Consider the following 26,798-nt stretch of genomic DNA (forward strand, 5'->3'; position numbering starts at 1 on the left):
ATTTCAGTTTCTGAAAATAGTTATGTTTTGGTTCAAGTTCGGCGTTGTAACAATTGTCAAGGTTCGTAAATTGAAACTGATAAATCTACAAATTGAATGCCTCCATGGCACCATATTCGATTACTCTAAACAATTCTTCATTTGCTAGATCGGGAGTCCATCCCACGCTACACAGCTCTTTAATTTTTGGCATATACACGATTGGGTCCACTTACGAACCTCTCCAGTCTAAACCCATCTCTGCATGTAAAATCCCAGCATTCTGCCAATCTTTCAACTCAGAGTCTGGCACGCCTTTGAACAAAATCTACATGGGACACTCCTATCAGCCGATAATCATTGGGCAGAAGTGAAAAATGGAAAAAGAGCGAAAAGAACATACAAAGATACGAAGAAAGACTTGAGGCGGAGGAATGAATCGAAGGGATGTAGACGGTTCAAGTTGGTTTTTATGCAGAATACTAAAACCTCGTCAATTTGACATCTCCTCTCCATCACCACACACCGATATGCCTATCCACGCGATTAGTACCAAATCAGAGAATAAAAGTAGGAAAGATCGCGCACAATGTTTTTATGTCTCGTAATCCCAGGCAACCATCCTGTGATCATGCTCGTCCTACTCTCTACTGGTACACCCAACGTCTCCAAAACCCTATCGATATGCGGTATAAAGATACTTTGCGGAAGACACCATGCATTGGAGGGTCTTATGTCGGGCCATGCGGGGACGAGCGGGGCTTGTGGATCAGGCGATACCCCTGGACGAGGCTTGGGAGAAGGGAGCATCTCATAAAAGATACCATTCGATCGGGTACCTGTCAAGAGATCCTCGACTGTTCCAGAGGGATGGACTCTGAGGAACCATCGAAGACGTTTACGCTTGTCGTCGACCACATCAGGAAGAAGTGAGGTGGTCGGGTAAGCAGCCGTGATTGTCCAATCTTTGACTGAAAGATTGACTTCGAGCTCAACATTGATTAGCCAAAGATATACGCACAAAACGTACAGATTTCTCTTCAGGATGGAAAAACTCGAGATTTGGTCGAACTGATCTTGGACGGAAGAGCAAACGAGCAGTGTTTTGATCATGAAGGACATCTATACCGCTTCCTCGTCAAGATTATCTCCTACTTGGTTCAAGACGCATACACTTGGTGAACACCTCGTTGGGACCGAGTTGATTGCCGACAAAACTTCTCAAGCCATCTTCGACGTTCATCACTCCCAGAAAGCTCCCCTTTGGCAGGACTGTTGCAAGATTCCTGCGATTCCCATTACTCTGCAAACTCGCCATTTGCTGCACCCTCCAACTCACCCACTCACAGCGCCTGCAGCGGTGGCTGTCTTGCCGTCTGTCGTTGTGAGGCTAAGCACCTCTTTTGCAGGCTTTTCATTTACCGACGCTGTTTTATCAGACATTCCAACGTCAGTAATGAATCTCAGATATAAAAGAAGATTTAAAAACGATTTGAATCTTTCTTTATTATTTTTGGATCCGTTGATGAGGAATTCAACTAGGTACAATCATATTAATAAGGTTAATAGTTAATTAAGTTAAAAACGACTTACTCTTATTTCATCAATATAAACTTTTAATTTTACAAAGTACTTTCCATCGCAAACATAACGAAAAGAATCATTATCGTTACTTAAGCCTCGTCAATCCGAGATAGCCGGGTAAGCAACGACATACAGGAATATCTCTGCTTTCCCAGCGTACCCAGCAATCCATGAGAGGTCTGCTGCTTTACAAGACAGCCGTACCGTATGGGTATCTGTCGAGATGTTGAACCTTTCAGCTGCTAGTTGGATGGCTCTCTATAAAGGATTAGGACTGCTAGAGGTATGTGGGACTTGCCTCGAGGTTATTGGGCATAGCCACAAAAGCATCTTGTCCTGGGCCAGAGAGGATAAGCATTCGAGGAGGAGCCGACATTCTGTGTCTGTTCCAGAATGGTATTCCAATTGGAAAAGGGAAAGTAGTTGGGGTTTCTTTCTGAGAGGAATTAGTGGACTTTACCTCTTTGAGTCTTCTAGAGTGGTCCGGCGTTTTAAAAACCTTTTGAGATTGGGAAAGTGGTGCACTTTGCTGCTTTTCGTTTTCGGGTTGGTTGGATGCTGATTCTTGGTTTTCTATGGGAGAGCCCTGAAGGTTGTCTTTCTTGTCTTTTTTGTCGATACCTTGATTTTTCTGTCTAGTAGCGATGATATTTGTCCTTGCGGGTTGGACAACGTAAGGCGGCGGCGCTTGGTATCTGTATCCTGCAGGTTTTACAGACGGCTCACTGGCCAGCCTTGGTTTGAGCTTTCCAGGTTTTTCAGGTGTAGAGGACGGCCTGAGACTTGGAGGGTTGGGTGATTGAGAGGGTGCAAGAGGGTTTTTGGTAGCTATCGGCGTCGTTTTCTTTGTCATGTGTAGATGTAAATGCTGATAGATGATAGAAAACCATGCGAGAAGAATGGCAAGTGACGCATTGTATCGACCTGGACGGCATTCACAGGCAAACGTGCTGAAGGTGTGGTGATATGAATGCCTTGTGGTTCAGCTGTTTGCGCAAAAGTTTGTGAGACAACGGCTGTCTTTTGTATAAAGGACCGGTATGGCGAGTTTCCCGCTGTACTTATACCACTCAAGTACACTGCAAGAGTCCATGTGGCCGTGAGATTCAAGGCTATCTGTCTAGACAGGAAGCCCCAAAAGGCGTTGTAGGGTCGGCGCATATAGTTGCTAAAGGTTATTCAGTGAGTCCCAGCGAAAATAGTCTTTCCAAAAGCATCCTAGTTGAAAAAGATTATGAGAAAATTCAGAAATTGGCATTTCTCAATAGCAACAGGCACAATCTTATCTACATGTGCCTGAATCTTATCGTTTACAGCAAAATGGTGAGCCACGGCATTCTCAACGAAATACGGGGAGAGCAACTTTTCTCATTGACATAGAAAGATGTTGCTTATGCAGTGCTTGATAAATACGAAGAGCAAAGCTTGGGTATGCAGCGCTGCACAAGGGCAGCCTGATACATACCTGTAGTAAGTGACTTCTTATCCACAGAGTCAGGTCAACAGAAGTATCAATATCAGCTCGAGGTTGTAGCTGAAGAAGAATAACCCAGTTCCGTCTACAAAGATAACGACTAATTTCAGAGATGGCTCAGGTACTTGAAAGTTTGAATCGTCCATCGCTATAGGCGACTGGAGCGACAGACCACTTATCTGCAGCGAGTCCAAACCGCTAGCTTCAGCTCTATCTAAACCCTTGTGGTCGTCGTATAACAGAACTACCACTGCAACATAGCTCACTCATACGTCTCTGCTGTATTGTGATCTTGGGTGTTGGCTGAAAGACTTGCAAAAAGATTCTCTTGGAGAAAAGTTTGCAACGGATAGTCAACCGGACGAAAGGTGACTGTAGCCTCTCTTTTTGAACCATTACTAAGACAGCGGCTGGTATGCATGGCGACAGTGTTGCAAGGCTCGCTCAAGACATATTTCATAACTAATTGGCCCACTCATGTTTACTACTGGATGATGGATTACAAAGACGGCGATCCCAAACATTCAAACGGGTTATCACATCAAGACATGAAATCCTGAAAATAAATCCCATATCCTCATTACTTCTAGAAAAATTCAAAAAGAAAGGAAAAAGAGGTTCAAAATACTACATATTTACCATAAAACCCTACCATACCTTGGTTGTTGAAGGGCAAAACATCAAGCTAGACATCACTGATATAGTTCCTACTGTCAAATCACCCCTATTGTTTTAACATCCTGTATCTTTTCATTTTTTATGTCTCTAACAGCCGAGACATCACCTTCGTCTTCATGACTGGCATTTGCATCTTCCATTGGCTCATAAAACTCTCCCTCATACTCTTGCTGTCCCTCTGCATTTTGTGGTCTGCTCCTCACATGTCTGGGAGGACTACCCAAGAGCGCTGAAATCGCCAAGCTGCCTCTCCTTTCTGTAGCAGGTGGAAGCCAGCTGGGGTCTTGGTGTCGAGACGCCTCGGCCGCCATGGCAGCATTGAGACTTGGAGCTCCGTTGCCAGCATTGTTACCAGGTGGAGCTTGCTCGGCAGAAGGACGAGGCATCTTGCGCACGTCACTTCCAACTTCCTCGTCAGCGCGGCGTTTACGGGAGTCATAGTCCTGGTAAGGATAGCCGACACCGTCAGCTTGAGTAGTAGCGTGGTAATGGAACGGGGACTCGGGAGGAGCGCCTTGATAGCTGACGGGTTGATAAGACGCACCCGTTTGGGGAGGGTACTGCCCTTGTCCTTGTTGCCATCCCGTCTGTGGAGGGTACCCATAGACATCTTCCCTTGGGGGGTAGGACGATCCGTGATGAGCAGGGGGATAACTATACCCCTCGGGAGGTGGGTACGCCGTCGCATCGTGAGGAGGATAGGAAGAGTGATTGGGGGGAGGAGACGACCAGTTGGGCTGGTTGGGCGGAATGTTGTTATTGTACATGGGAGACTGAGGCGGTCCATGGGCAGCGGAAGAAGGCTCAGAGTCGGCATAATGCACGGGTACTGGCAGTTCACGGCCTTGAGAGGACACTGGCCTATATGGATAAGGCAACTGACTCATGTTGGAGTCACTTGACGAACTCGTCCCAGTAGTAGTGGGTGGCCGACCCTGATCATAGTATTCTTGAGGATAAGCATAGCCCGTGGCAGAATTTGGCCGCCTAGAAGGTCCAGCACCATCCATGACGGTATGCTCTGCCGCGTACGGATACTCGTAGCCATTCCCGGTCCTAGACCGAGAATGGGCAGGAGCACTCCATTGATTATCATGGTACTGAGCATAGGGAGAATTTTGTTCACCATCTTGAGGACCCTGGCTACCCTGGTGACCGCCGCTACTGGTACGGGTAGTCTTGCGTTCGTTGCGAGGACGCTCGATAGCATTCTTGGGTACTTCCACTACCTCGCCCCTGCGACGCTGATCTTTGCTGGCGCGTTGAGAAAGAGCGGCATGAATCGGAGCGAGCGAGGCGAGCATCGTCTCGTTGAGTTGTGGCTGCTCAGCATGGACAGTAGCGGCATGCTGCCTGAGATTGTCCAGACGGGAGAATGCCTTTCCACAGTGACAAGGAAAAGGACGTTCACCTGTATGCTTTCTGTCAGATACAGATCCGTCAGCGTCACTCCGAATCCAACTCGACCCAACCCACCTCACATGCCTTGCCAAATGCTCACTCCTCGTAAACACCTTGTTGCAATCTCCATAGCCTCTACACCTAAACATCTTGCCACCCGACACGCCAACAGGCACCACCGGTACACCCTCAGTGGTAACCTCTACCGGTCCGGCCGCATCAACGGCGCTGTTAACCGCCGCAGGGCGACCTGCGCCATTTCCATTAACGCTGCTAGGAGGTGGAGATGGGATAGGCTGTTCGCCCTGTCCTGGCGGCATGCCGTAATACTGGCTCGTCGACGCAGGAGGCGGGCAAGCCTGGCCTGTGAGCGGAGTGATTGGCTGGGGAGGATAGCCGTGGGAGTTGCCGGGGCCAAGGTCGTGGTGGTAGACTGAGGCGGACGTGTCGTTGGATACAGCACCCTTTGGATAGCCGTGGGAGTGGATCCTCTGGCCTGGAGAGGCGGCTTGGTGAGCGCTGTGAGCCGAGCCGGGTACACGCGAATAGTTGTAGTATGTACGGTCGTCGGGAGCAACAAAACTCATGACTAGAAATTTCAACAGAGTCGCGGAAGAATTGTTGCAAGACGGACCTGATCGACGTGTTGGTATCTTGTGCCTGGACGAGATTTCAGAATACTATTACAAAAGTGTCAGCAAAAATAAATAAATAAAGATGGCAAAAGAGTAATCCAAAATAGACAAGACGGTTCGCGACGGACACTTTGAAAGGCGAAGGCGTAGGGAGAGAGCAAGCGGCGAGGATTCACAGCCAACTGAAACTGACAGCTTTAAAGCTGCCTCGGCTGCCTTTATGATGTTGAGAGAAAAAATCGCCAACGAACGGTCCGATAGCGTCACAGCTTGTCTGTATGGGGCAATAGACGCGGTATCCAAGTTGAAACGCTTCAAGCGATGATAGGCATGGCAAAGCAGTATTGACCTTGACGATAACATCCAGCATCCTTTTCACCAACGGCTGCCAGACGCGCCATCCTATAGAGGAAGCGCCAAAACTCACCAAGCAATCACGTCGATAGTATTGCTCAGAGTGTACCTGCAGCCATGAGCGTCGATCCGCGCCACCACCGTCCTCGTCCACAGCACCGCGCTCATCTCCCTATCACTCTACCATCGCGTCTCATGGCTCGTCGGCTCTAGCTCTGAAGCTCAGTTGTGGCTCAAAAGTGCTTGCCGTCCATCGTCGCCACCCAAAAAGTCGCGATATATGGCCAGAAGAGCGACGTGACCAACAGCAAGAGGCAATATAGTATCGCGTACCACGGATGGCTCGTCGCTCTATGGGTCCTCTTCCTCCTCTCGCCTCTGTTCTCGGCGACTCACCTATACACCGGCTCACGGTACAGCAGCACCGCTTCAGAGAGAAATTTCCAGAAAAAGAAAAAGAAAAAAAAAAAATGAAATGAAGAAATATTCTCAAGACTTGAAAGAAATCGCAAGTGAAGGAAAAAAGCCAACAGACTTTAAATGGGGGACCCAAACAAGACCGCCCTTGGAGATTATGGAGTAAAAAAGATCCGTGCGATTATCGAGTGCCCTGGCGTCCCTGGTCAGGCACGCCGCATTCATTATGTTGTATAATTTACCGAGCCATGATGGAATTTTTTTATTTTATTTATTTATTTATTTATTTTGTTTTCATTTCATTCGCAAAAGGTGGATAAGAGAATGGAATAGGAGGATGAGTCAAAGATATACCGTATCTGTCGGCCATAGGATACACCCCTGTCTGTTGAACCAGCAAGCCGGCTTGGGAACCAGAAGATTGTACACATAAATCTGTAGATAGCGTCTGGTAGAGTTACGAAACGCAAAGCATCGCTAGAAGCTTGCTTTTGTCACAGACAGCGCTTTTGGGATTCGATTTGTCAGCCAGTATCATGGAGAAGGAACCGCCAACGATGACAAGCCTGCAGGAACCCGTTATCGATGAAATCACGGAAAGAATGGTGGCGCAGAAGTCAAACAGAGGACTTGCCAGATGGGTTCGCCCCATCAACGCATGCCGTAGAGACACGACTGCTTCTGAGATCAAATCTGGTTTCAACCACTCGAGACACTCTTGGAGAGTTCCCATCGTCTATACACAAACGACCCTTTGCTGAAAGATGAACAACAGGTTAGCATAAAAGTCAGACAGGCACTCTTGAGTATACTACCCTTTTCTCCCTATCTTTATTGCGGCGGATGTGCCTGTTCGTTTCCAGGATGCAGCAGCGATAAGCAATGGTCTCAACCGTGCATAGTCAAAAGGAGCATGATCCGTTGTTAAGAGGGATGGGCAAACAGGGCTATTTGTCAGCAGAATGACTGCGGCTATCATCTTGCCATGTCCCAATTGGGATGTGTGTGTGGCGGACAAAGACGGTTTGCATGATCGCTTGTAATGTATAGTGCTGAAAACTGCTAGATGCTGTCAAAGGGTTACTTGTTCTGTCGTTACCCTTGATGTTGCGATAGAGATAAGACATACATCTAGAGACGCTGGGATTGTGCACCATGGCCTGTCCTCACCCCGTCTCTTGTCAGATAATGATGTAAACACCAAGGCCGGTAGTAGACGCCGAGGCACGGATAATGTTGACCGAAGGCCGGTATATCTGCGAGTGGACTTGACCGCGTTAGATGCATAAGGAGAGATATTCGGCTTGATAAACGCTTCATCATGCGGATTCCCGTAACAAGACCATGTCTCTTTCTACCTTTGCCCTGTCGCACTTGATCCATTCTTCAGCAAGGCTTCTTTCCAGCCCCAAGATCTGGCGTGCCCAATCCAGATTCGTATTGACGTATCCTCTTTTCAACACAAGCCAAGCCTTTTCCCGGACTTGCGGTACGGCCCAGGTCAACACTGTTCTTTCGTAGGAAGATGACGGAATGGGAGAACATGGGTCGATGAGTGAGAAGAATGTGAGAGGGTTGAATGCGTGCTCGGATAGACACTGAGATGCACGCTTTGCAAAGCCGAGGTGGCAAGGTTCCACAAACGGTGCCGTTGCCCATGTTGTAACAACAGCGTTCTCTGGGTTCAGCCTCGTTCGCAGCCGTCCAACCCTAGGATGGATCAAATCTGACCAAATTTCGTTAAACGCTACCTGTCCTCCTGTGACTAGATGGTAGACTAGTAAGAGAGAGGTGAATTCCACTCTCTCTTGTTCGTAATCTGCAATCTTTAGCTTGTCAAGCTGTCCTGACAGGTCTGTCTCGCCCGAAGCGGCTCGACTGTAAGCCTGGTAAAGTCCCGGCACGAGTCCGCTCAAGATGCTCAACAGTTGCGGGCGATTTTGAGCGACGACAGCATATCGTGCCGACGTTTCAAAGACTGTCTCAGTGTCAACTGGTGACTCGCCCGACAAAACGGCCATACCTTTTACAGCAAACGAATCTACCCTTCCAGATGCTACCACGCCTTCCCTCAGCTTTCCTACACCACATTAGCTCTAGTAACAGTTGCCAGCCACCCACTGACTAAAACCCAAGACGATGCTATCCAAACTCTCCTTCTCCTCGACGTTTTCTTTGGATCCCCCCTTGACATCTACTTGTTCAAGAGACCCAAACTTGTCGTCATGCCTTTTAATCTTTTCATCAAGCCACAACCTGTATTTTGCCTGAAGAACATAGTCTTTCAGCCTGCATGTCGATGAGTAACCAGCATCATTCCACCCAAGACACTCACGCATCCCCTTCACACCCATCTCCTCCACTTCTAGAGACACTCTGCACCATCTCCATCTGTTCGCCTAGCATATCTCTCTGGCGCATCGGCTTCAAATCACTCGCCGGCGACTCTAAAGCACTTGCAGGTTGTGACGAGTCGTTTCTGGCCTGTCTCGAAGTAGGGACAGGCCAATGTTTTTTTGACCTGTCAAGTGCAACCCCACCACCAGCCCAAGTGATACTCTCCTGCTTTTCTTTAACGTTGCCCCTTATAGGCTGTCGAGTATCTTGCAACTTTTCAATTGACGTCGACTTCACTTGAATGGCTTCTTGCCTTGTCGTAACATTCGCCAGAAGGCTTGGCCTAGCTTCTTCTTCTTCATTGTCCCTACGAAGCCTTGTATTTGCTTGGTTTGATTGACTGTCTTGTTGTGCCAGACGTTGTCGACGAAAAGGTGGCTGATAATGTTTTTGTTCCATATTCTGATGGAACAAGATCTAATTAAAAAAAGATAAAAAGATAAAACCTGTGCCTGGAGATGTAGAAAGATAATAAAGTTCCGTCTCTCAATTCTATTTACAACATTTGCCTCAAAGTTGTTTTTATAAAGTCTTTCGCCAAGAGATGCATACCCCATATACACCCAATTAAAAGAAGCGATGTATTTGTAGAGCAAGAAAACGGTCAAGGACAATGTCCCAATCTACCAATAAGAGGGTAAAAGACTATGGCGATATATTAAAAAGACAAAACTATGAAACCTTTATTCGACTACGTAATAAAGACGTATATTCAATCCCTAAACCTCCCAGTTTATAAACAACTCCTTCATGGCTAAAAATAGTAATAAGTCCCTTAAAGGAAAGCGGCAAGACCGGTAATGACACCAGCGACAAGGGCAGGAAGACCAACGATGGCATTGACCATTGCACCAGAGGGTTTTCCAGTGGAAGAAGTGGCAGGGCTGGAAACAGCAGAAGAAGCACCAGCGGCGGCAGAAGAACCCTTGGAATTGGCGGCAGAAGTTGCAGAGGATGCAGAAGAGCCAGCAGATGAACCTGAGGACATGGAAGATGTCACAGTGGTAGTGACGCCTCCGGGAGCAGAAGAGAGACCAGAAGTCGAGGCGCTAGAGTTCAAACAAGAGCTAGAAGAACCAGCCTGGATGACAACGGGAGAAGAGTAGCCAATGGTACCAGTTGAATCGGTAATTTTAAGAGTGATATTGCTGCCTACGCACACATCAGCATCATTTTCGAAAAATCCAGAGCATAATGAGACTCACCAGAGGCAAGGTTCACATTCCAAGTGTAAGGGCTGGCAGAGACATTGTCACTAATAGTCTCAATAGCAGCAGCGGAAACTTGACCTCCAGGGATGGCGGCGCTGTGAGAAATAAAGTCAGCTAACCGCCGCGCAAAACAATTCATAACTTACATGATGAAAGGACCAGTACCTTCCGTCCAAGTAAGTTGGGCAGGCTCTACAAGGGATGGATTAGCGTCTGCTCAATCCTATATGCAATGATCCTCGAGATGATGACGTCGCAGACGCCATGACTGTAGAAAACTCACGACACTGGACGAGAGCGGCCTACAACAAAAATAAAACATCAATATAATGCTCCTCTCAACCTGCCTACAACAAAGGAAGCCAAAACATACTGGAGTGTTGATGGAGATGGCCATGGCCGAGCCAGCGGCGGCGGCGGCGAGAGCGATGTAAGAAGCCGCGTGCATTGTAGCTAGTTTGCGTGTAGAGCAGATTATTATAAATAGTAATAGAAGAAGAAAAGGAAAGAAAGAAAAAGAAAAGAATGGAAGACGGGGATTAAGTATGGAAGGGAAACGCGTCGCCATAACAAACTCAGGAACACCGCATGTGGCACTATCCTAAACGGGAAATTCGGAAGGCTGTGCCTAGGATCATTCAACCAATCACTGAATAAAACAAAAAGGTGGAGGTTGTCCATCTTTATTTTCTTTATCCAATTTTTTCTGACTACTTATTGAAGATGCAGTTTGATATTTCTGGAGGGATAGAACCAGTCAGGATATTCGCTGAAGAGATCAAAGGCTTTGAGGTGAGCCACTCTTTATGCATATGACCAACACAATGATGACTTTGGATATACAGTACATTGGGGACTCGCAGCTCAGTGATGGCAGGCGGTTGAGCAGCGTTGAGGATGCTGCGCCGGACGGCGGCCAGGCAATTTTCGACACAGTGGAAACGGATGAGAATGGAGAGAGTATGAGTGAGAACGGAGAATATGCTTGCAACTGTACGAGCACAAATGGAGAAAGCTTGTGTACAGCAGGAAAAGGCGATATGTGTGACTGCGTAGGGCAGTTTGGTAAGTTGTCGTACCTGTTTGCCCAATCAACTTTCTCTTGACTCAGTTTTTTGACAAGAGGTTAAGCTCAATTCATAAACAAGTGACGATGAGTTCTAACCTAGGTAAAAAGGCAACTTTTACTCCGAGCCAGGCGCAACGGAAAACCCTCAACAACTGCTCAATCTCGACGCTCTTCCGGAAAATCTTCCTCTTGTGGAATGCTCTCCAGCATGTACATGTTATGATCAGTGTGCCAAAAAGGTCACACAAGGTGGTGTCTGGTACGCACTCTTGCATGTTGATGAATGATGGCTAATCTCCGTGGCTTTGCAAGTGTACCGTTGAGCGTCCGTCGAGCTGCTTATGGTCTTGGTCTCTTTTACACACCTCAAGAGCCCTTGGTTCTTCCAAAAGGTACCTTTTTATCACTCTATGCCGGCGAATACCTCACCCAGTCAGAAGCGCACTCTCGTTGGTCAGCTATCTCTGTAAAAGACAAAGAAAAAGGTAGAGGCAACTACACTCTCTCGCTTCGAACTCCAGGACAGACGATCCATATCGACCCACGATGGAAGGGAAATGTAGGTAGATTCCTCAATCATTCTTGCGAGCCCAACTGTGTGTTGCATTATGTACGGTGGGGTATCGGAAGAGGATGGGCTAGGGTTGCAATATTTGTACGTCAATGAGTCACCTAAAGAATACTAACCTCTTGCGGTTACAGACAAACAGAAATATCCGGCCAGAAGAAGAGTTGACTTTTGATTATGCCAACGCTTCTGGTCAATGCCAGCTTACCGATCAGTTGCTTGAGGAATCAACTACCAGCACAGAAAGAACAAGATGTCTTTGTGGTACAAATCGCTGTAGAGGCTGGATGCCATTTGATGAATATTTATAGTTTAACAAGATTAGTATAACAAGTTGTATTCATTTTCAGCATTTCTTTCAAGGGAAAGATTGTTTACATCATATTGCACTAAACGATTAATTACGTAATTAGTTAAGTCACTACTTTCTAAATGCACTCTAATCGTTCTGTTCATTTATCTTTGTACATAACATTTCATCTACCAAATTAATATCAAAAGGCTTCTTGAATACCGTACACCACTCAACTTTCTATGACTTGAAGAGAGGCACAAGGGGTTCTGAATGACTGCCTGAGGCTTATCCGCCTCGAACCAAACACAGGGTCAAACTTGCAATAACTGTTCCTGTCATTTCCACTCGTTTTTGGAGGAAAATCCCAGCATGGTTTCTCAATTGCTCAAGGACCACAAGGTGTGCCTAGCCGAGAAACAATTTTGGCGTAAAGTGATCCCTCTTGTACATACGACAATTGAGGTATGGCCATGGATTGCTGCAGTTTAAGACACTTGTGGCTCATTGTATCATTACGCTATAGGAATTGGGCGGTTCTGTGATCAGCACGCAAAAGGAAGCAACAATCGTTCTCGTCAATCCCAATCATCATACTTATAAGCATCAAATAGCTCAAAATACCAATGGGCCTCTGATTCGATCATATCACTGGCTGGCATGGTGTCGCAAAGCCGAAAGATTGGTTGACCCTAGTGAGATGGAATTGAAGGCCCCTGTTTTCACATATCCCAGCGATATTGAAGATAACCGTCCTCTGAGAACATATGTGTCTATCAATCTTTACAGGTTGTTAGGAGAAGACAGCGAAACAGCTTATACGGACTGCGTCCTTGTTTTGTCATTAGGAGGTGCCCTTATCGTCCGTAAACGTGCCGATGCCGACTTGATTGTTATCAATGAAGACTCCAAGTTTGCAAAACTGGCTCATAAAGAAAAGAAAGAGCATGGTAGAGATTGGCAAAAGATTGTGGACAGAAATTGGGTAGAGAGGTGCATCAAGGCGAAGAGGTTGATTTGGAACGAAAACGAGGATGACGATGATGGTGCTGAAAGTGATGACAGTTTTCGCTCAAATGGTATGACAAAGAACGATACTTCTGAACGACCGCCTAAAAAGTATGTTTCTATATGGGCTGCATCTGTGAGCAAACGCTCATTTGGTGTAGCAGATCCAGGGCGAATTATACTGCTCGAGATGACGACTTCCTCTGTCGGTGGCTAGCTCATCATCACCCTTTCGGTCCTTTTCACAGTCGAAAAACATATATCAATCTTGTGAGTTTCGAAACATACTTATAATTGCCTTGTTACTTATATCTACTTTGTGTAGGTTGCACAAGTAGATGAATATCCTCAAGCAAGTCGACATCCATATCAATCGTGGCACGACCGCTACAAAAAGAATCAGAGGTCATTTGCTAGTCGAATCGCTCGGTATGTTGCCGAAGGTATTGATAGAAGTCTAAAGACTGGAAAGGAGAGAAGGGCCGCGAAGAAAAAAGAGACTGAAATTGTTCAAGCAGAGCGTCCAGATACAAATGAAAGGCCTAGGCTTAGATTGTCCGAAGAAGAATCAACAACCAAAGGCAAAAGGAAGCTTGTTGTCTTATCAGACAATGAAGATTTACCGTCTGCTAAACGGTCGACCGCCGATCTTGCGAGTAATGGCACACCTGAAAAGGATCAATTAAAAGCAGATGAAGGAACAGAAGATACAGACGAGTTTCCCCAGCCTATCAATAACATCCAAACTGCCAAAAACGCTACGGTTGAAGATAAGGGAAAAACTCGTGTACTCATTCCTTCGAGTAGTATCTTGCAGTCTATTCAGCATTCGGAAGCTTCCTCACCACGTCAAGGACCTCCAGCTCCTTCAGCTCTCACCCACAATACTTCTTCTAAAGCATCAGCGCCTGCTGCTCTTTCTGACGTTACAGTGTCTGAACAAAATCAGAATAAAGAAAACCAGGTTTTGAATGTTATGTCTCAGAATCCTGATCATAACTCTAATGGCCACTTTTTGAATCAGATGGAGCCGGATAGTTCAGAGCTGTATCCTCAATCTGTAGCCGACACAGCGATTCAAGAAGATGCTGGACAGCTGAAAGAGAGAAACATGATGAAAGTAATGAGAGCAAAAGACTCGGATACCAGTGTGACTAGCGTTGATGCGGAGGCGGTGGAAGACTTGATGTCAGAGGAAAACAAAACATTCAACAATGCTACAGAGAACGGAGCTGTAAGCACCATAGCTGAAATAGGGCCCAATATACCCGGTAATCATGACATAGAAGCGGAGAGCGAGCAAATGGACGCGCTTGACGTACAACAAGAGTCATTGCGTATTGAAGTCCTTCCGCTTCCTAAAAACATCCGTCCTGCCACTGAGCTCATTCGCATTCGACAGCCTGTTCAAGCCGATACAACAAAACAAATGGTTCAAGTTTCATCCAAGGGACTTCAAGTAGTGCCAATAAACGTTTCTTCTACCAGAGAAATGGAATCCAGCATGGCCGTTGTTCACAGTGGCTTTGTGAATCCCAAAACCAGACGCTCTTCTGTGGATGTTACAGGAACTTCATTTGAGTCTGAGTCTACATCTGAGCACTTGCAATCATCCAAATCAGCCAAAAAGTTCAATCACCGTCCCAGACGCTCTCTTTTACGGGATGAGCTCCTCGCGTCTTCTAACAAACGTAGAAAAACATTGGACAGAATATCAGGTGCTAGCACGTCTGCGGCAGGGCCGTTGGCAAACGAGGAAGTAGATACTGTATATGCTTCCAATGCGATACCCCCTCGAACACCATCTCTGACCCCTGCGCCAAACATCCCTATGCAAGAGACCCCTCCTCGCACTTCTCAGAAGCCCTTATCTTGGCGAGAACGTAATGCAAAGGCTGAAAGGGGTAGAACACTTGTGAACCAATTGCGTCAACAGTACCGTGCAAAGATTATGGAACTGTCTCAAAAGTATTCATTAACCCCCGCACAGGTTGTGGAATGGGTTAACATGACAGGCAGGAAGGATGGTGGAAAGTATTGGGATGATGTAGAGAAAAGTCTTGAGGCCCATTTTGATAAGAAATGATTTCAAATATATGGTTTTTTGTATTTTATAATCGAAGTATTCGAGACATCTGCAGGTTCCAGAAATGTATCAGTTCTGTGACATTTTGGTGCAGTACCATCTCAACCATGCATAATAATAGCAATTGTAACATTTGATACTGTCTATTCCGCAAACACTCTAACAGCTCCTGCCATCCTCATAGGTAGCGGTATGAATAGAGACCGCTCGACCGGAAGGGTCAGAAGAAACACCCCATTCCTGCTTGGGAACCCATCGCACAGCAGTCTTGGCAGCCGCTTCTGTGGGAAAATGATGTTCAAAGAGCTCTCGAATCCAATATGCCTCCTTGGTATCGGGAGTGTCAAGTGGCCATCGAGTAGCACGGTCGGCGAATTTTTCATCAGAGATAGTAGCATTGGCATGGTCTTTCATACTACGAATTGCGTAAATTTCATGTTTACTGAAAGCAAGCATAGAAACTTACCCATCGATCCAAGAATATCCAACACCGTCAGAGAATTGTTCCTTTTGTCTCCACAGAATACTATCTGGCAAGTACTCCTTTCCGTCAGGCGAGCAGTCAAACGCCTTTCTTAATATGTATTTTTCCATCTTTTGTCTTCCATCTTCGTCAACTCCTTGATCTTTTCCCTTGGAAAACATTTTGTGTTTTGCATCAATATCCATGGCAACTTCCAGGAAAGCCTTGTCCAAGAAGGGCACACGGGCCTCAAGACCCCAAGCCATGGTGGATTTGTTGGCTCGGAGACAGTCGGCAGTATGCAAATTCTTGACTCGCTTGACACATTCCTCGTGGAATTCTTTGGCATTGGGGGCAGCATGGAAGTAGAGATAACCTATCTTCAGTCAGCACATTTTCAATAGTGGAGGCATTCCACATACCACCAAAGATTTCATCAGAACCTTCACCACTCAAAACCATCTTGACGCCTGTTGCCTTAATCTTTCTACTCAACAAATACATCGGAGTAGAGGCTCGGACAGTTGTGACATCGTAAGTTTCAAGATGGTAGATGACCTCTTCGATGGCGTCAAGACCCTCTTGAACGGTAAAGTTGCACTCGTGATGAAGAGTCCCAAGGAAGTCAGCGGCTTTCCTAGCAGCGATCAAGTCAGGAGCACCTGGAAGACCAATAGCAAAAGAGTGGAGTTGGGGCCAAGAAATAAGAGGCTGCTCATCACCAACCCATTTGCCCTGGGTAATGGCAGCTCTTCTTTCGTGTCGCCGATGTTCTTGTTCTTTGGCAAGTTTGTCGGTCTCGCGAGCCGCAATTGAAGCAATCAGAGAAGAGTCGAGACCACCAGATAAGAGCACACCGTAGGGAACCTCAGACATTAATCTCTTTTTAACAGCAGCCTCAAGTGTTTCTCTCAAAAGAGTGTAATCAACGGTCTTTTGAGGGATAACGCCCTTATCAGAGTCCCACCATGAAGGATTAAAGTATCTGACGAGCTTCTTCTCCTTGGAATCATAGAAATGTCCGGGAGGAAAGGCCTGGACGTTATCACATTCCTCATGAATACATTTGAGTTCTGAAGCAAAGTAAAGAGTTTCGGGAGCGGAAGAATGCCATCCCATGTAGAGCGTTGTTATACCGATAGGGTCACGAGCAGCAATCAATCGAGCAGGTTCAACCGACTTGTCCACAAGGATAAAAGAAAACATGCCGTCAAGCATGTTGCATGCACCAGTGTCATGCTCCTTATACTGTCAAGGTATTAGAAGGATTTAGCTGTCTCGACAAGAAGCTTACAAGATGCATGATAACCTCGCAATCAGAGTGAGTCTTGAAAACCGCATTCTGGTCTTTGAGGCCTTTTCTTAAGGCAACATGATTATAAATCTCGCCGTTGACAGTAAGCACAAGGGCCTCATCTGCACTAACCAGTGGCTGGGCACCAGTGTCTATAGCCAACAACAATTCCTATCAGCGTACGGCACCCAACTTGGATTTCATTCGTCATGTATTCCTTTATCTCCACTCCACCCCTCTTGAACCAACCATCCTCATGGTCAAACGACCAGAATGCAAAAAACTCAACGGTAACTTACCAACTCCAACAATTGCCAGACGCTCATGGACAAGGATTGTGTTGTTGGTCATGTAGCAACCAGACCAATCTGGGCCACGGTGACGTTGCCTCTTTGAGCATGCAATAGCTTGGGCACGGTAGGAAGCAGTGTCACCTTGCCGATTGTAACAGCAAAAGATACCACACATGCTGACTTTTTTTGGAAACTGATTTGAATAGCAACAATTTTTTGAGTTTATGGAAAAGTAAAAGAGAAATGATATTTGTATCTTTTGACTCGACGAAATCTAAAAAAGCGATAAGGGTTAATAATTATCAAAGATAAATGAAAAAATGACGTGTCGTTTTAAGATAATCAAAATTTGTTATCAGTTAACCAATCATAATAATCTCTGATCGGCTTTCCTAGATTATAAATTTGTCTATCAATGAGTACAAAAGTTGTAATAACTAATTCAATCCAATACATACATTTAGATAATTCATTAATTGCTATATACAGACAACTACTATACCCATAAGCTCTCAAGTGTTCAAAGATGAGCACATTTGGACGATTGACCAAGCCCCAGATGATCAAGGTCAAAATATTAAGACTACTCTTAAGGCAATTGTATCTGCAGACAAAGTTTTCATAGCCCTGTATCCAGCAGACGAGGAAGCAAGGCGTTATTGATTCAACAGTATGGAGCTCGCTGTACCAAAGCCTTACATTCCACTAAAAAAAACATTTATAAAATACAGCTAGCTGAGAAAAAGAGCATAAGTTTTCAACACCAATCATCACCCTTGTCCATTTTGAAATTCTCTGAAAAGCTTTTTTTTCTGTTTGTTGTCCATTATATTGACTTGTGTTAAACGACAAGTCGCACGGGAGCCTCATTCGCCATATTCTTTCCCTCGTCCAAAGATTCAGCAATCCTCTTTCGTCCAAACTCGAAATTAACGGCCATAATCCATAACCTGATAAGCATTACGTGTTTTTTTCTAAGTTTTGCTGAAAACAGATCACTCTCTGTTTTTTCTATTGCCAGTGATGCGCCCTCATCGTCTCTTTCCAATGCTTCGCCAGAGCCAAGCTCAAGGCGCTTGACGCCTCGAACGATTTCATCTTCAGTAGGTCTCTTTGTAGGAATGCCCCTACGAGGACTGGTAGCTCGAGGAGTAGCTATGTCAGAGGCACCACTACTACTATGGCCAGAGCTGACGGAGCCACTGCCAGAGATACTTGAGCTGGTACGGTGCTGGCCAATCGAATATATAGGGGGAAGATCTGTGCCCTGCTCATCAACATGTGAAGGAGAGATGGCAGGCAGCTTGAGGCCAACTGGAGACTCTGGTAGCATGTCGCCAGATGCTGACCGGATAATGAGAGAAGCGACAGGGATTTTGGGCGTACACTCAACTGAAGTACTCTCTGATCCCCCTGAATCCTCATCGAGCATACTTGTACGCTCAGCGCTCTCCTTTGCTCGGTTGGCAATAGATGTTCCAAGAGGAGCGACATGGTGGAAAGTCTTTCTGTAAAAGTCTTTCGGGGCAAGAGTAACCGAGTGGAAAGTCTGCTTTGAACGTGCGAGCGTATCAAAGTTGGCATAATTGCTATTGGACTGCTGAGACTGGGAGTTGGTGAAGTCTGAAGAAGAGAGAGGATTGATGAGTCCATGTGATGGCTCGGCGTAAGGAGTCGACTCGAGGCCATAAAGATTGGGATACTGGTTTGCTTTTTGACTCTGACCTTGATAAGAGACACTATTGACACCCACTCTAGGAAGATTAGCAATTGGCCTTTTGGATGGATCGTTGATTGTTGGTATCTCCGGCGCAGAGTCGGTTTTACTTCGGATCCCTTCAAGATTGGGATAAAGACTCCCCAATGAGATGTTTGTAGGGGGATGATCTGAAAGAGACCGAGATAAATGATTGTCTGGGGTGTTTCCTTTAGAGGCAACGGGAATACCTGGCATACCAGCCAGACCAAGTGAGGCAAGCTCTTCCGCATTAAAGAGGTCTTCAACGCCATTACTCTGATCCAAAAGGGGAGATAAAGAGCCCGAGCCGCTGTGAGCGTGGCTACTGGATGCTCCGCTTCCTGAACCGCTCTGAGACATTGGCTGTGGCCTATGTCCCCCCATCCCAGCAGTATCTCGCCCCAGGCTAATCATGAAATTATTAAACATTTCCAAGTCTGCCTCAGTCTTAATCTCAGGTATTGGCAAACCGTTGAAACTTGATTGTGCCATGTTAGCGGTTGTTGGGTAAACGTTGTTGTGAAGCGACCCAAATCCTGGGTAGCCAAATTGTGGGAAACCATTGGGTGTCAAATTAGAAAACCCAGCGAAAGATGGTATTGGCGGCAGAGTTGATGGAATAGCAGGAGGTACGAGAGCGTTTAGGCGTTGAATCATATCTATATCTTGTGTTAGAGATATACTCACTTCAAATGGTTAGACAAACCTTGATCGTATACCGGGTCAACTTTTCGCTTCTTCATATCTTCCCAAAAACCTCCAAGGGTATCATCCTGCCCTCTTTTCATACCAGACTTTGCTTCTCCAAATGGCTCTGAAGCTAGTTTTGCAGCATACACTTGGCTTTGCTGTTGATTAAAGGCAAGCTGTTGCAAAACAAGCATCTCCTTTCGTTGATACGCAGCCAACTCTTCGTGCTGCTTTTTGTGAAGAGCTGCCAAAGCGCTTGGAGTAGGTGAAACAGATTTGTCTGTATGGACTCCAGGAGCAAGCAGATGATCGTAGGGAGAAGAAGAGTTAACATCCTGAGATGAGTTACTTTGTGGCGAAAGTGAGTTGGAGAAAGGCGAGCGGGGACGTTCTTGTACCTTGTTGCTAGAAGGATGACGCGAATTAAAAGATGGATCATTCGTGGTTGACGCTTTTGAGAATTTATGGAATTGATGGTGCTCCTGAGTGTGGATACGCTCATGCTTTTTCAAGTCTTGTGGACGTTTGAATGTCTTGCCACAAATGGAACATGGGTGTGGTTTCAACGGGATATGCACTAAATCTTGTAAGCCACACAATTACAACAGTAGGCTTACCTCTGATATGGCTCGTAATGTGATCTCTCTTCACACACTTGACTCCACATCCTTCCCATCCACAAGTCAGACACAAGTTGTTGGTACTCTTTCTCCCGACGTGAACCTGGCAAAGATGATCGTACAACTCGTCCGGTGTTTCAGAAACATAATCACATCCTGTCCATTTGCACAGCAACTGTTCAGGCGAGTTATCGCCTTTGGTATTTATCCGTATCGTTAAGGTAGATTCACCTGCGGGCAACTCTGGGGTAAGTGGCTCAGGGTCAACTGATGAAGCCGACTCAGATGAATCTGCTGTAGAAGAGAGTAGATTGCTGGGGAGAGTGGGATATGCCATTCTTGCCTTCTCCAACTATAACGCGAAAACTGACTTGAGTGTTTGGTGGCGCAGGTTGGTGGTACGCTGGAGTGATAAAGGAAAAACGTGTAGCGCAGTGATACGGAGAGTTTCTTTGCGATTTCTATATGCTGAGATTCACTGAATCTGGCTTGAAGATGTTATATTGAAGAAACAAAAGTCAAGATTCAAAAGGAAAACGCATCTTGTTTCTTCATAAAGTGGTGAAAGAAAAGAAGAGAGAAGAATTGCCAAGACGCCAAGAGCCAAGCAAAAAATCCCGATCTCGGAAACTTGGCGTAGTCACACGTGACTATCCCGATTAGGCGTGCTAGAACAAGCGGTGATTGCCGTTACCAGTGTTTAACATGATGCAAGTCACGTGACTTGTTTTTTTTGGAACAAAATTAATAATTAGAGATGAGATTTAGGAACGACTAACTCCGTCAAACTGAATCCATTTCGCTTTTTTATTTTTGAATATTCCGGCATTGCTCTTCTCTTTTATATCATCAAAAGTTGGAGAGATAGCTTTGAAAAAGCTGGATACAAGATCTGTTACAACACTTGGGCGTACCATGCACAAGACACAGTTGGATGGAAAGTAAAACACGGTGACAAGGATGGTGGAGATGACGGATACGAAGTGTGAATGAAACGTACGGAATGGTATGTATCAACTATTTTCTCAATTATTATGGAAAGCTTTTAACTACCAGGCTTAACCAACAGGCTCTGCGTGCTCGATCGGAATCAGATAGCAGAGGAAGATCACATGTTACCTATCTAGGCTTTACTTGTTGACCGAGGCGTGCATCATATTCCTGATCTCGTCAATAAATTTATCCGCAATCAGTTTATAACTACTCTGACGATAATCGTGAAATCATATATATTTCTGATCTCGCTCTCCCGTCTCTTCTCGATGAACTTGTCATTTCAGCCGTTGATAAGAACCGCAAAAACCAATGACTATGACTGGCAGCAAGCACAAGTTATCACACGTTACTCTTTTGCTCCGGCATGCCAACTTCCCACCTCAGACGTATCAAGCTAAACGTCATCACAACGTATGAAGGTTCTCGGTGAGACTCAAGTTTGTGATAGGTTGTAGAGCGCTGCTCTATGTCTGCTAGGTTGGAACTAGGTCTAGTAATCTCACTCGGAGTTCGGTCCCATCGATAGGAGAAGACCTCTATGAGGAAAGAAGGTCTTTCCGCCGAGCCAAAGTTACCAGGCGACGAATGAGACTGGGGCGAGCGCCACAAGCATGAGCGAAACTTATGCGACTTTTTTTGTCGTCGATCGCCGATCCATGGTGTCTACTTTCAATTCGTCCTTGCTCTACCCATCACGCAACAATTCATCAACTTCAGATTGATCTCGGCCGATTGTGATTCTCGCCACACCACATATTCCTTCAGATGCTGAACTTTTACTCCAGAGTGGAGGAAGCTCCCGAATATTTTGCTAAGATTGCTGTTGTAGGTGAAAAAAACAAAGGAAAGATGGTGAACAATAATGCGGAAATGAGGCCGAGACGAGGGAAACGAGGAATTATGTCAATGCCAGATTTCTTTTGACTCGTCCGAACCAACGCTGTTTCGAAGAGTTGAGAAAAGTAATGGATTACAACCTGTTTTACATGAAGCAGGTCTGTCATGAATGTTTGGCCAGGAAATCTATAGCTGACTCACTTTAGGCCCTGATCAATTGTTAATTTTCTTTTGACAGACACAATCCATGGCGTCCATTTGATGATAAGGTCGTGTCAACCAAAATAGGACATGCTTTCACATTGTTCAGCTTTGTCTCGTATTTCCCTCGTAAAGAAGACCTTTCAAAACACTACTCGTACATGCTATTACCTTGTCGTTGTGTCTCTTTTTGATCAACCTTTTACAATCTCCACGCAGAGATGTGGAAAGGCGATATTGATAAAGTGGTTATTAATACCTGGGCAAAAAAGTACATGGGATGGAATACTATGCAGAGTTGCCATGATAGCTTCTTGTTGTTGAAAGCTTACATTCAAGGTTGTATAGTCGTGGACCATCTTGTTATTCTATTACCCCTTCCCAAGAGCTGAGGTATACACTTACAAAAAAAAGTCCTGTATCCAGACTTTATATTTCTGTCCAAAAGATACGCACACCACTCTACACACAGAAGAAGATAGAACGAAGCTATTTAAGAGCCTGGCATACAAATATTCTCTCAGCGTTGTTTTAATCCAATGCATAAAAATAACAGTTAAACAGTTCAATGTCCGTTCTTCATACATATCTTCTATAATATTACGTAATATATACACTGTTCTGTTTCCTAAAGGATTAAGCGTTTGTGGCACGGATCGCCTAAATCTATCTCGATACACATTTAATCCAATTTCACTTTCTTCTTTCCTCTTTTCTTTTCTTCTTCTCTTATTTTTTCATCAAGACATTAGCCGCTCAACTGGATACACAGCATACGGATAAGAAACATGTCAAGTCGCACAAACAAGGCCACTATGCATGAGCTCAAGCTCAGAAGATTGACAGAGCACAATCTGCGATTAAAAGAAGAGCTAGCAAGGCCAAGGGTTATGGTCAGCGTTGCAAGTTTAAGGTGAATATTGGGCTGCTATCGTCGATATGCCGGTGGCCGAGAAGAGATTACCGATACGAGCGTAATGCTGATTGCATTGGATAGCTTGATCAACTACTGTCGTGCGACAAAAGATCCTCTGGTACGTCTGCAGTCTTGACTCTATCAAACTCTGCAGACAGAAACGCTTACTCTCATTATAGCTTCCGTCTGTATGGGGACCTCTTCAAAAGGGTGAGGACCCATATGCGCCTATCGAACAGGGTGTTTGCTGTTCCGGTGCGTTGTGTCATGTTTCCAACTCTGTTCCAGCTGACATCTTGGTCGCTCAAAGTCATGTAGAATTATATATACATCTGTTACAACCATTCGCAAATGCGTTCCGCAACTGTATCTTTGCGAGTTTTGTAATCATACATCTATTGGTACTCTTAGTGATTTATATACATCTCCAGCAATGCATTGTCTTGGGATATTTGTCCGATTTCGATGCACAAGCGTTTTATTGAGATTGTATACAAGGCTCATGGTATACTCGAGTGTTACCATGGAAATGATTGCTTGTTCTTTGACGATACTAGAAAGCTTTCTTAGTAATAACAAAAAATGATTACATCATCATTTAAACATTTTTGTAATAACAATAACAAATCCCTTTTGATTTCTATTTGTTGCACTTTGCAAGGTTGTAATTTTCCATCTTTTATTTTTTCATCTGTCTGTTCAGCCCAAATTATTATGTCTGCCTCTCCAGATCCTGCAACAGGCCACAATGAATTTACTCAAGCTCCTCAGCGACCTACAGACACTCATCTTCTCCGTCAATTTGTGATGGAATACCTTCAATCCCATGGATTTGACAAAGCTCTCGCGATGTTTCAGCAAGGGATTGCTGATCAGAGCGGTGACGGAGCGGATGCTGTGGGAGATGTTATAGATGGAGGAAAAGCTGAAGGAAGTACAGCTGGCGGAGAACGGGAAGCCATATTCAGAGCGCCTGGCCCTGTCCCATTAGAGAGCAACCTCAAACGTAATATTCCTCAAGCACAAAATGTATCGGCATCGACAATGGCAGACAGAATAACGCCAGAATTTGAAGCGCAAGCCAAGTATATTATTGAACAATTGCAGAAGAAGGTAGAGGCTATCCAAGAGGAGGGAGAAGAAAAGGAGAAAGAGCTGAAAGAGGGGCAGCCAATAGATGGAGCGCTGGTGGACACATCAGAGAGGGTGGGAGGGTACATTGCATACCGAAGATGGCTTGACAACGGTCTGGATATGTGGAAGGTGAGCTGCAGTTCTTTGTGACGAAGACGCTTGATACTGATGATGTAGGCTGAATTGGATAATGTCTCGTATCCACTCTTTGTACACACCTTTCTGGAGCTGGTAAATTTTGGGTTTCAAAAATCAGGTAGGACAGGAATGAGATATATCCGGTACAGACTAAGAAGGTGTAGCTCGCACTTTTTTCGAAAGACATAGTCAGCATCACCGAGAACTTCATCCTCATGACATCTCTAGCCTTTCTTCAATAATCACAACAGAACACATCCGCAGAAATCCTGTTTCTGTGAGGATGCTGTGAGTTGATTACAGATGTCTTGAAGCATCACTAATGCTATTGATAGCTCTGATAAATATACTGTTCCCCTTTCACGTAATGCCAATGACCTCCTCTTACAATGGCTATCGGGCGCATCCCTCGATGATGAGTGGGAAGCGGGTCTTCATTCTGCCGCTGGTCGTAAGAAAGAGGCCATAAAACACATAGTATTCAACCATATCTCTGTTCAAGTTGCCAATCAATCTATGCCTCTTGACAAAGTAACGATTGCATCTAAATCCGGACTGATTGGCTCTGCTTTATCTGCAAATATGTCTATAGAAGCCTTCAACACAGCAACTCGCTTGAAACTAGGCCCGCCGCCTATGACTGAAAAGTTGAGAGAGCAGGTGACGAGGACTCTGAAGGATGAAGAAGAGGAGGCTGCTGCCCCCGGCCCGAGTGCAGAGGGAAGCGCGACACTTGAGGTCGCAAACGGTCATATGGCCAACGGAGATTCTGATGTTGAGATGGCGCCTTCCCAAACAGCCCCTGTTACTTCCACAGATCCAACCTTTGAAGTAGAAATCAAGACTGAGTCAGAAGAACATGACCCTTCTCTAATCTCTCCAGAAGAAACTGAAACGCTGCCGCCTATCCCCGCCGTTTTTCGTATAACCGATCTCAAGCGCGAAGTGGAAGCAATCAAAGATCGACGTAAGATGGTTCGACTTGGACCAACAGGCTCAGGTAAAGATGTTGGTGTAGCTTTGCCAAGTGTGGTCGCCTTTACGTTGTTTGATCAAGGAGAAGGGAGTAATAGTGTAGAATTCTCCGCAGACAGCAGTCTGATGGCCGTTGGGAGTGCGGAGAGTGTTGTGAGGGTCTGGAGTCTCAAAGGGGAAAAGCTGAAGAAAAAGTCTGTTGGTGGGTCATCTTTTCCTTATTTTCAGGGCTTCTAATAACCTTATCAACAGACGTGGATGGGGACTTGGTAGAGGACGATGGCCTTCCTATGCGTAAACTCATTGGCCATTCTGGACCAGTCTACTCTCTTTCCTTCGACTCTGTCTCTGGTTCTGCTGGTCCTCCGTCTACTCTTCTCTCATCTTCTCAAGACGGCTCTATCCGATTATGGTCTATGGATACTTATTCTAATCTCGTCCTATACAGAGGTCACGGGAAAGATCCTGTCTGGGATGTTGAATGGGGGCCAATGGGCGTTTACTTTGCCAGTGCTAGTAGAGATAGAACAGCGAGGCTATGGAGTTCAGATCGGATTGCGCCGCTAAGGATGTACACTGGACATTTGTCTGATGTTAACGTAAGTGAAAATTTCCCGTTCTCTTAAGTGATCGCTATTTGACGAAAGACAAGTGCGTCAAATTCCACCCCAACTCACTATACCTAGCTACTGCCTCGAATGACACAGCTTGTCGATTATGGGATGTCCAACGCGGCGCTTGTGTTCGATTATTCCTTGGCCACACTGACTCAGTAACTACCATGGCCATCTCTCCTGATGGCAAAACTCTTGCATCTGCCGGACTTGATACTTCTATCTGGCTTTGGGACCTTGGGTCAAGTCGACCTATTAAGAAGATGACTGGCCACACCGGATCCATAACGTCTCTAAGCTTCTCTGCAGAAAGCTCAGTATTGGTTTCTGGGTCGCTAGACAGTACGGTGCGGTGTTGGGATGTGAAGGGTGCAGGGGGAGACAAGAGCGGAGATGGAATGTATGGAGCTGGAGATGCGAGGAGAAGTGAGGAACACGGAGCTTTACCCATGGGTCCTGGAGACATCTGGGAAAACATTCCCCACACGTGAGCAAGCGTCCTACTTTTCTTTCACATCTAGCAGGCTAATTACTTCTTAGACCGGATTTATTAGCAACCTGGCCAACAAAACGTACGCCTATTCTTAAAACTCATTATACTCCTAGAAACTCGTGTATGGTTGCTGGGAGATTTGTGCCTCCTAGCAACGCGAAATTGCTCGAAAAATAATAATCGGAAAAAGCAAATGAGACAACAGGGTCGAGTTTAAGATTAATGTTGTAGTACAGATTCAAA

The 26,798-nt window shown here is 45.5% G+C and overlaps 10 protein-coding genes across 10 annotated transcripts; 4 read left to right on the forward strand and 6 right to left on the reverse strand.

Moving 5' to 3' along the window:
• Nucleotides 1–85: 85 nt before the first annotated feature.
• L203_102331 (uncharacterized protein) lies at nucleotides 86–2,416 on the reverse strand (the record flags this gene model as incomplete). The annotated part of the gene is made up of 12 exons (XM_066211758.1): nucleotides 86–167; nucleotides 216–307; nucleotides 383–461; nucleotides 506–513; nucleotides 568–950; nucleotides 997–1,101; nucleotides 1,153–1,265; nucleotides 1,319–1,406; nucleotides 1,469–1,517; nucleotides 1,573–1,651; nucleotides 1,697–1,821; nucleotides 1,886–2,416. 12 exons carry the CDS (start codon nucleotides 2,414–2,416, stop codon nucleotides 86–88), a joined length of 1,734 nt encoding a protein of 577 aa, XP_066067855.1.
• Nucleotides 2,417–3,750: 1,334 nt separating this feature from the next.
• On the reverse strand, nucleotides 3,751–5,703 carry L203_102332 (uncharacterized protein; the record flags this gene model as incomplete). Its single annotated transcript, XM_066211759.1, has 2 exons — nucleotides 3,751–5,137; nucleotides 5,192–5,703. 2 exons carry the CDS (start codon nucleotides 5,701–5,703, stop codon nucleotides 3,751–3,753), a joined length of 1,899 nt encoding a protein of 632 aa, XP_066067856.1.
• Nucleotides 5,704–7,841: 2,138 nt separating this feature from the next.
• L203_102333 (uncharacterized protein) lies at nucleotides 7,842–9,318 on the reverse strand (the record flags this gene model as incomplete). The annotated part of the gene is made up of 4 exons (XM_066211760.1): nucleotides 7,842–8,500; nucleotides 8,546–8,602; nucleotides 8,648–8,811; nucleotides 8,858–9,318. 4 exons carry the CDS (start codon nucleotides 9,316–9,318, stop codon nucleotides 7,842–7,844), a joined length of 1,341 nt encoding a protein of 446 aa, XP_066067857.1.
• Nucleotides 9,319–9,694: 376 nt separating this feature from the next.
• On the reverse strand, nucleotides 9,695–10,578 carry L203_102334 (uncharacterized protein; the record flags this gene model as incomplete). The annotated part of the gene is made up of 5 exons (XM_066211761.1): nucleotides 9,695–10,071; nucleotides 10,125–10,225; nucleotides 10,277–10,322; nucleotides 10,414–10,432; nucleotides 10,504–10,578. The coding sequence occupies 5 exons, from the start codon at nucleotides 10,576–10,578 to the stop codon at nucleotides 9,695–9,697; spliced, it is 618 nt and encodes a 205-aa protein (XP_066067858.1).
• Nucleotides 10,579–10,853: 275 nt separating this feature from the next.
• Nucleotides 10,854–12,078, forward strand: L203_102335 (uncharacterized protein; the record flags this gene model as incomplete). Its single annotated transcript, XM_066211762.1, has 5 exons — nucleotides 10,854–10,922; nucleotides 10,976–11,195; nucleotides 11,308–11,458; nucleotides 11,512–11,854; nucleotides 11,902–12,078. The coding sequence occupies 5 exons, from the start codon at nucleotides 10,854–10,856 to the stop codon at nucleotides 12,076–12,078; spliced, it is 960 nt and encodes a 319-aa protein (XP_066067859.1).
• A 353-nt stretch (nucleotides 12,079–12,431) lies between these two features.
• Nucleotides 12,432–15,153, forward strand: L203_102336 (uncharacterized protein; the record flags this gene model as incomplete). Its single annotated transcript, XM_066211763.1, has 4 exons — nucleotides 12,432–12,524; nucleotides 12,586–13,178; nucleotides 13,229–13,337; nucleotides 13,393–15,153. 4 exons carry the CDS (start codon nucleotides 12,432–12,434, stop codon nucleotides 15,151–15,153), a joined length of 2,556 nt encoding a protein of 851 aa, XP_066067860.1.
• Nucleotides 15,154–15,312: 159 nt separating this feature from the next.
• L203_102337 (asparagine synthase (glutamine-hydrolyzing)) lies at nucleotides 15,313–17,378 on the reverse strand (the record flags this gene model as incomplete). The annotated part of the gene is made up of 5 exons (XM_066211764.1): nucleotides 15,313–15,568; nucleotides 15,620–15,992; nucleotides 16,039–16,864; nucleotides 16,911–17,062; nucleotides 17,210–17,378. 5 exons carry the CDS (start codon nucleotides 17,376–17,378, stop codon nucleotides 15,313–15,315), a joined length of 1,776 nt encoding a protein of 591 aa, XP_066067861.1.
• A 666-nt stretch (nucleotides 17,379–18,044) lies between these two features.
• On the reverse strand, nucleotides 18,045–20,588 carry L203_102338 (uncharacterized protein; the record flags this gene model as incomplete). The annotated part of the gene is made up of 3 exons (XM_066211765.1): nucleotides 18,045–19,600; nucleotides 19,648–20,145; nucleotides 20,249–20,588. 3 exons carry the CDS (start codon nucleotides 20,586–20,588, stop codon nucleotides 18,045–18,047), a joined length of 2,394 nt encoding a protein of 797 aa, XP_066067862.1.
• A 2,485-nt stretch (nucleotides 20,589–23,073) lies between these two features.
• L203_102339 (uncharacterized protein) lies at nucleotides 23,074–23,519 on the forward strand (the record flags this gene model as incomplete). The annotated part of the gene is made up of 4 exons (XM_066211766.1): nucleotides 23,074–23,198; nucleotides 23,283–23,319; nucleotides 23,381–23,456; nucleotides 23,512–23,519. The coding sequence occupies 4 exons, from the start codon at nucleotides 23,074–23,076 to the stop codon at nucleotides 23,517–23,519; spliced, it is 246 nt and encodes an 81-aa protein (XP_066067863.1).
• Nucleotides 23,520–23,915: 396 nt separating this feature from the next.
• On the forward strand, nucleotides 23,916–26,732 carry L203_102340 (uncharacterized protein; the record flags this gene model as incomplete). Its single annotated transcript, XM_066211767.1, has 7 exons — nucleotides 23,916–24,464; nucleotides 24,513–24,591; nucleotides 24,638–24,761; nucleotides 24,809–25,650; nucleotides 25,701–26,047; nucleotides 26,101–26,549; nucleotides 26,603–26,732. The coding sequence occupies 7 exons, from the start codon at nucleotides 23,916–23,918 to the stop codon at nucleotides 26,730–26,732; spliced, it is 2,520 nt and encodes an 839-aa protein (XP_066067864.1).
• Nucleotides 26,733–26,798: the final 66 nt, after the last annotated feature.

The sequence above is a fragment of the Cryptococcus depauperatus genome, chromosome 3, assembly GCF_001720195.1.
Source record: "Cryptococcus depauperatus CBS 7841 chromosome 3, complete sequence".
Classification (NCBI taxonomy): Eukaryota; Fungi; Basidiomycota; class Tremellomycetes; order Tremellales; family Cryptococcaceae; genus Cryptococcus; species Cryptococcus depauperatus.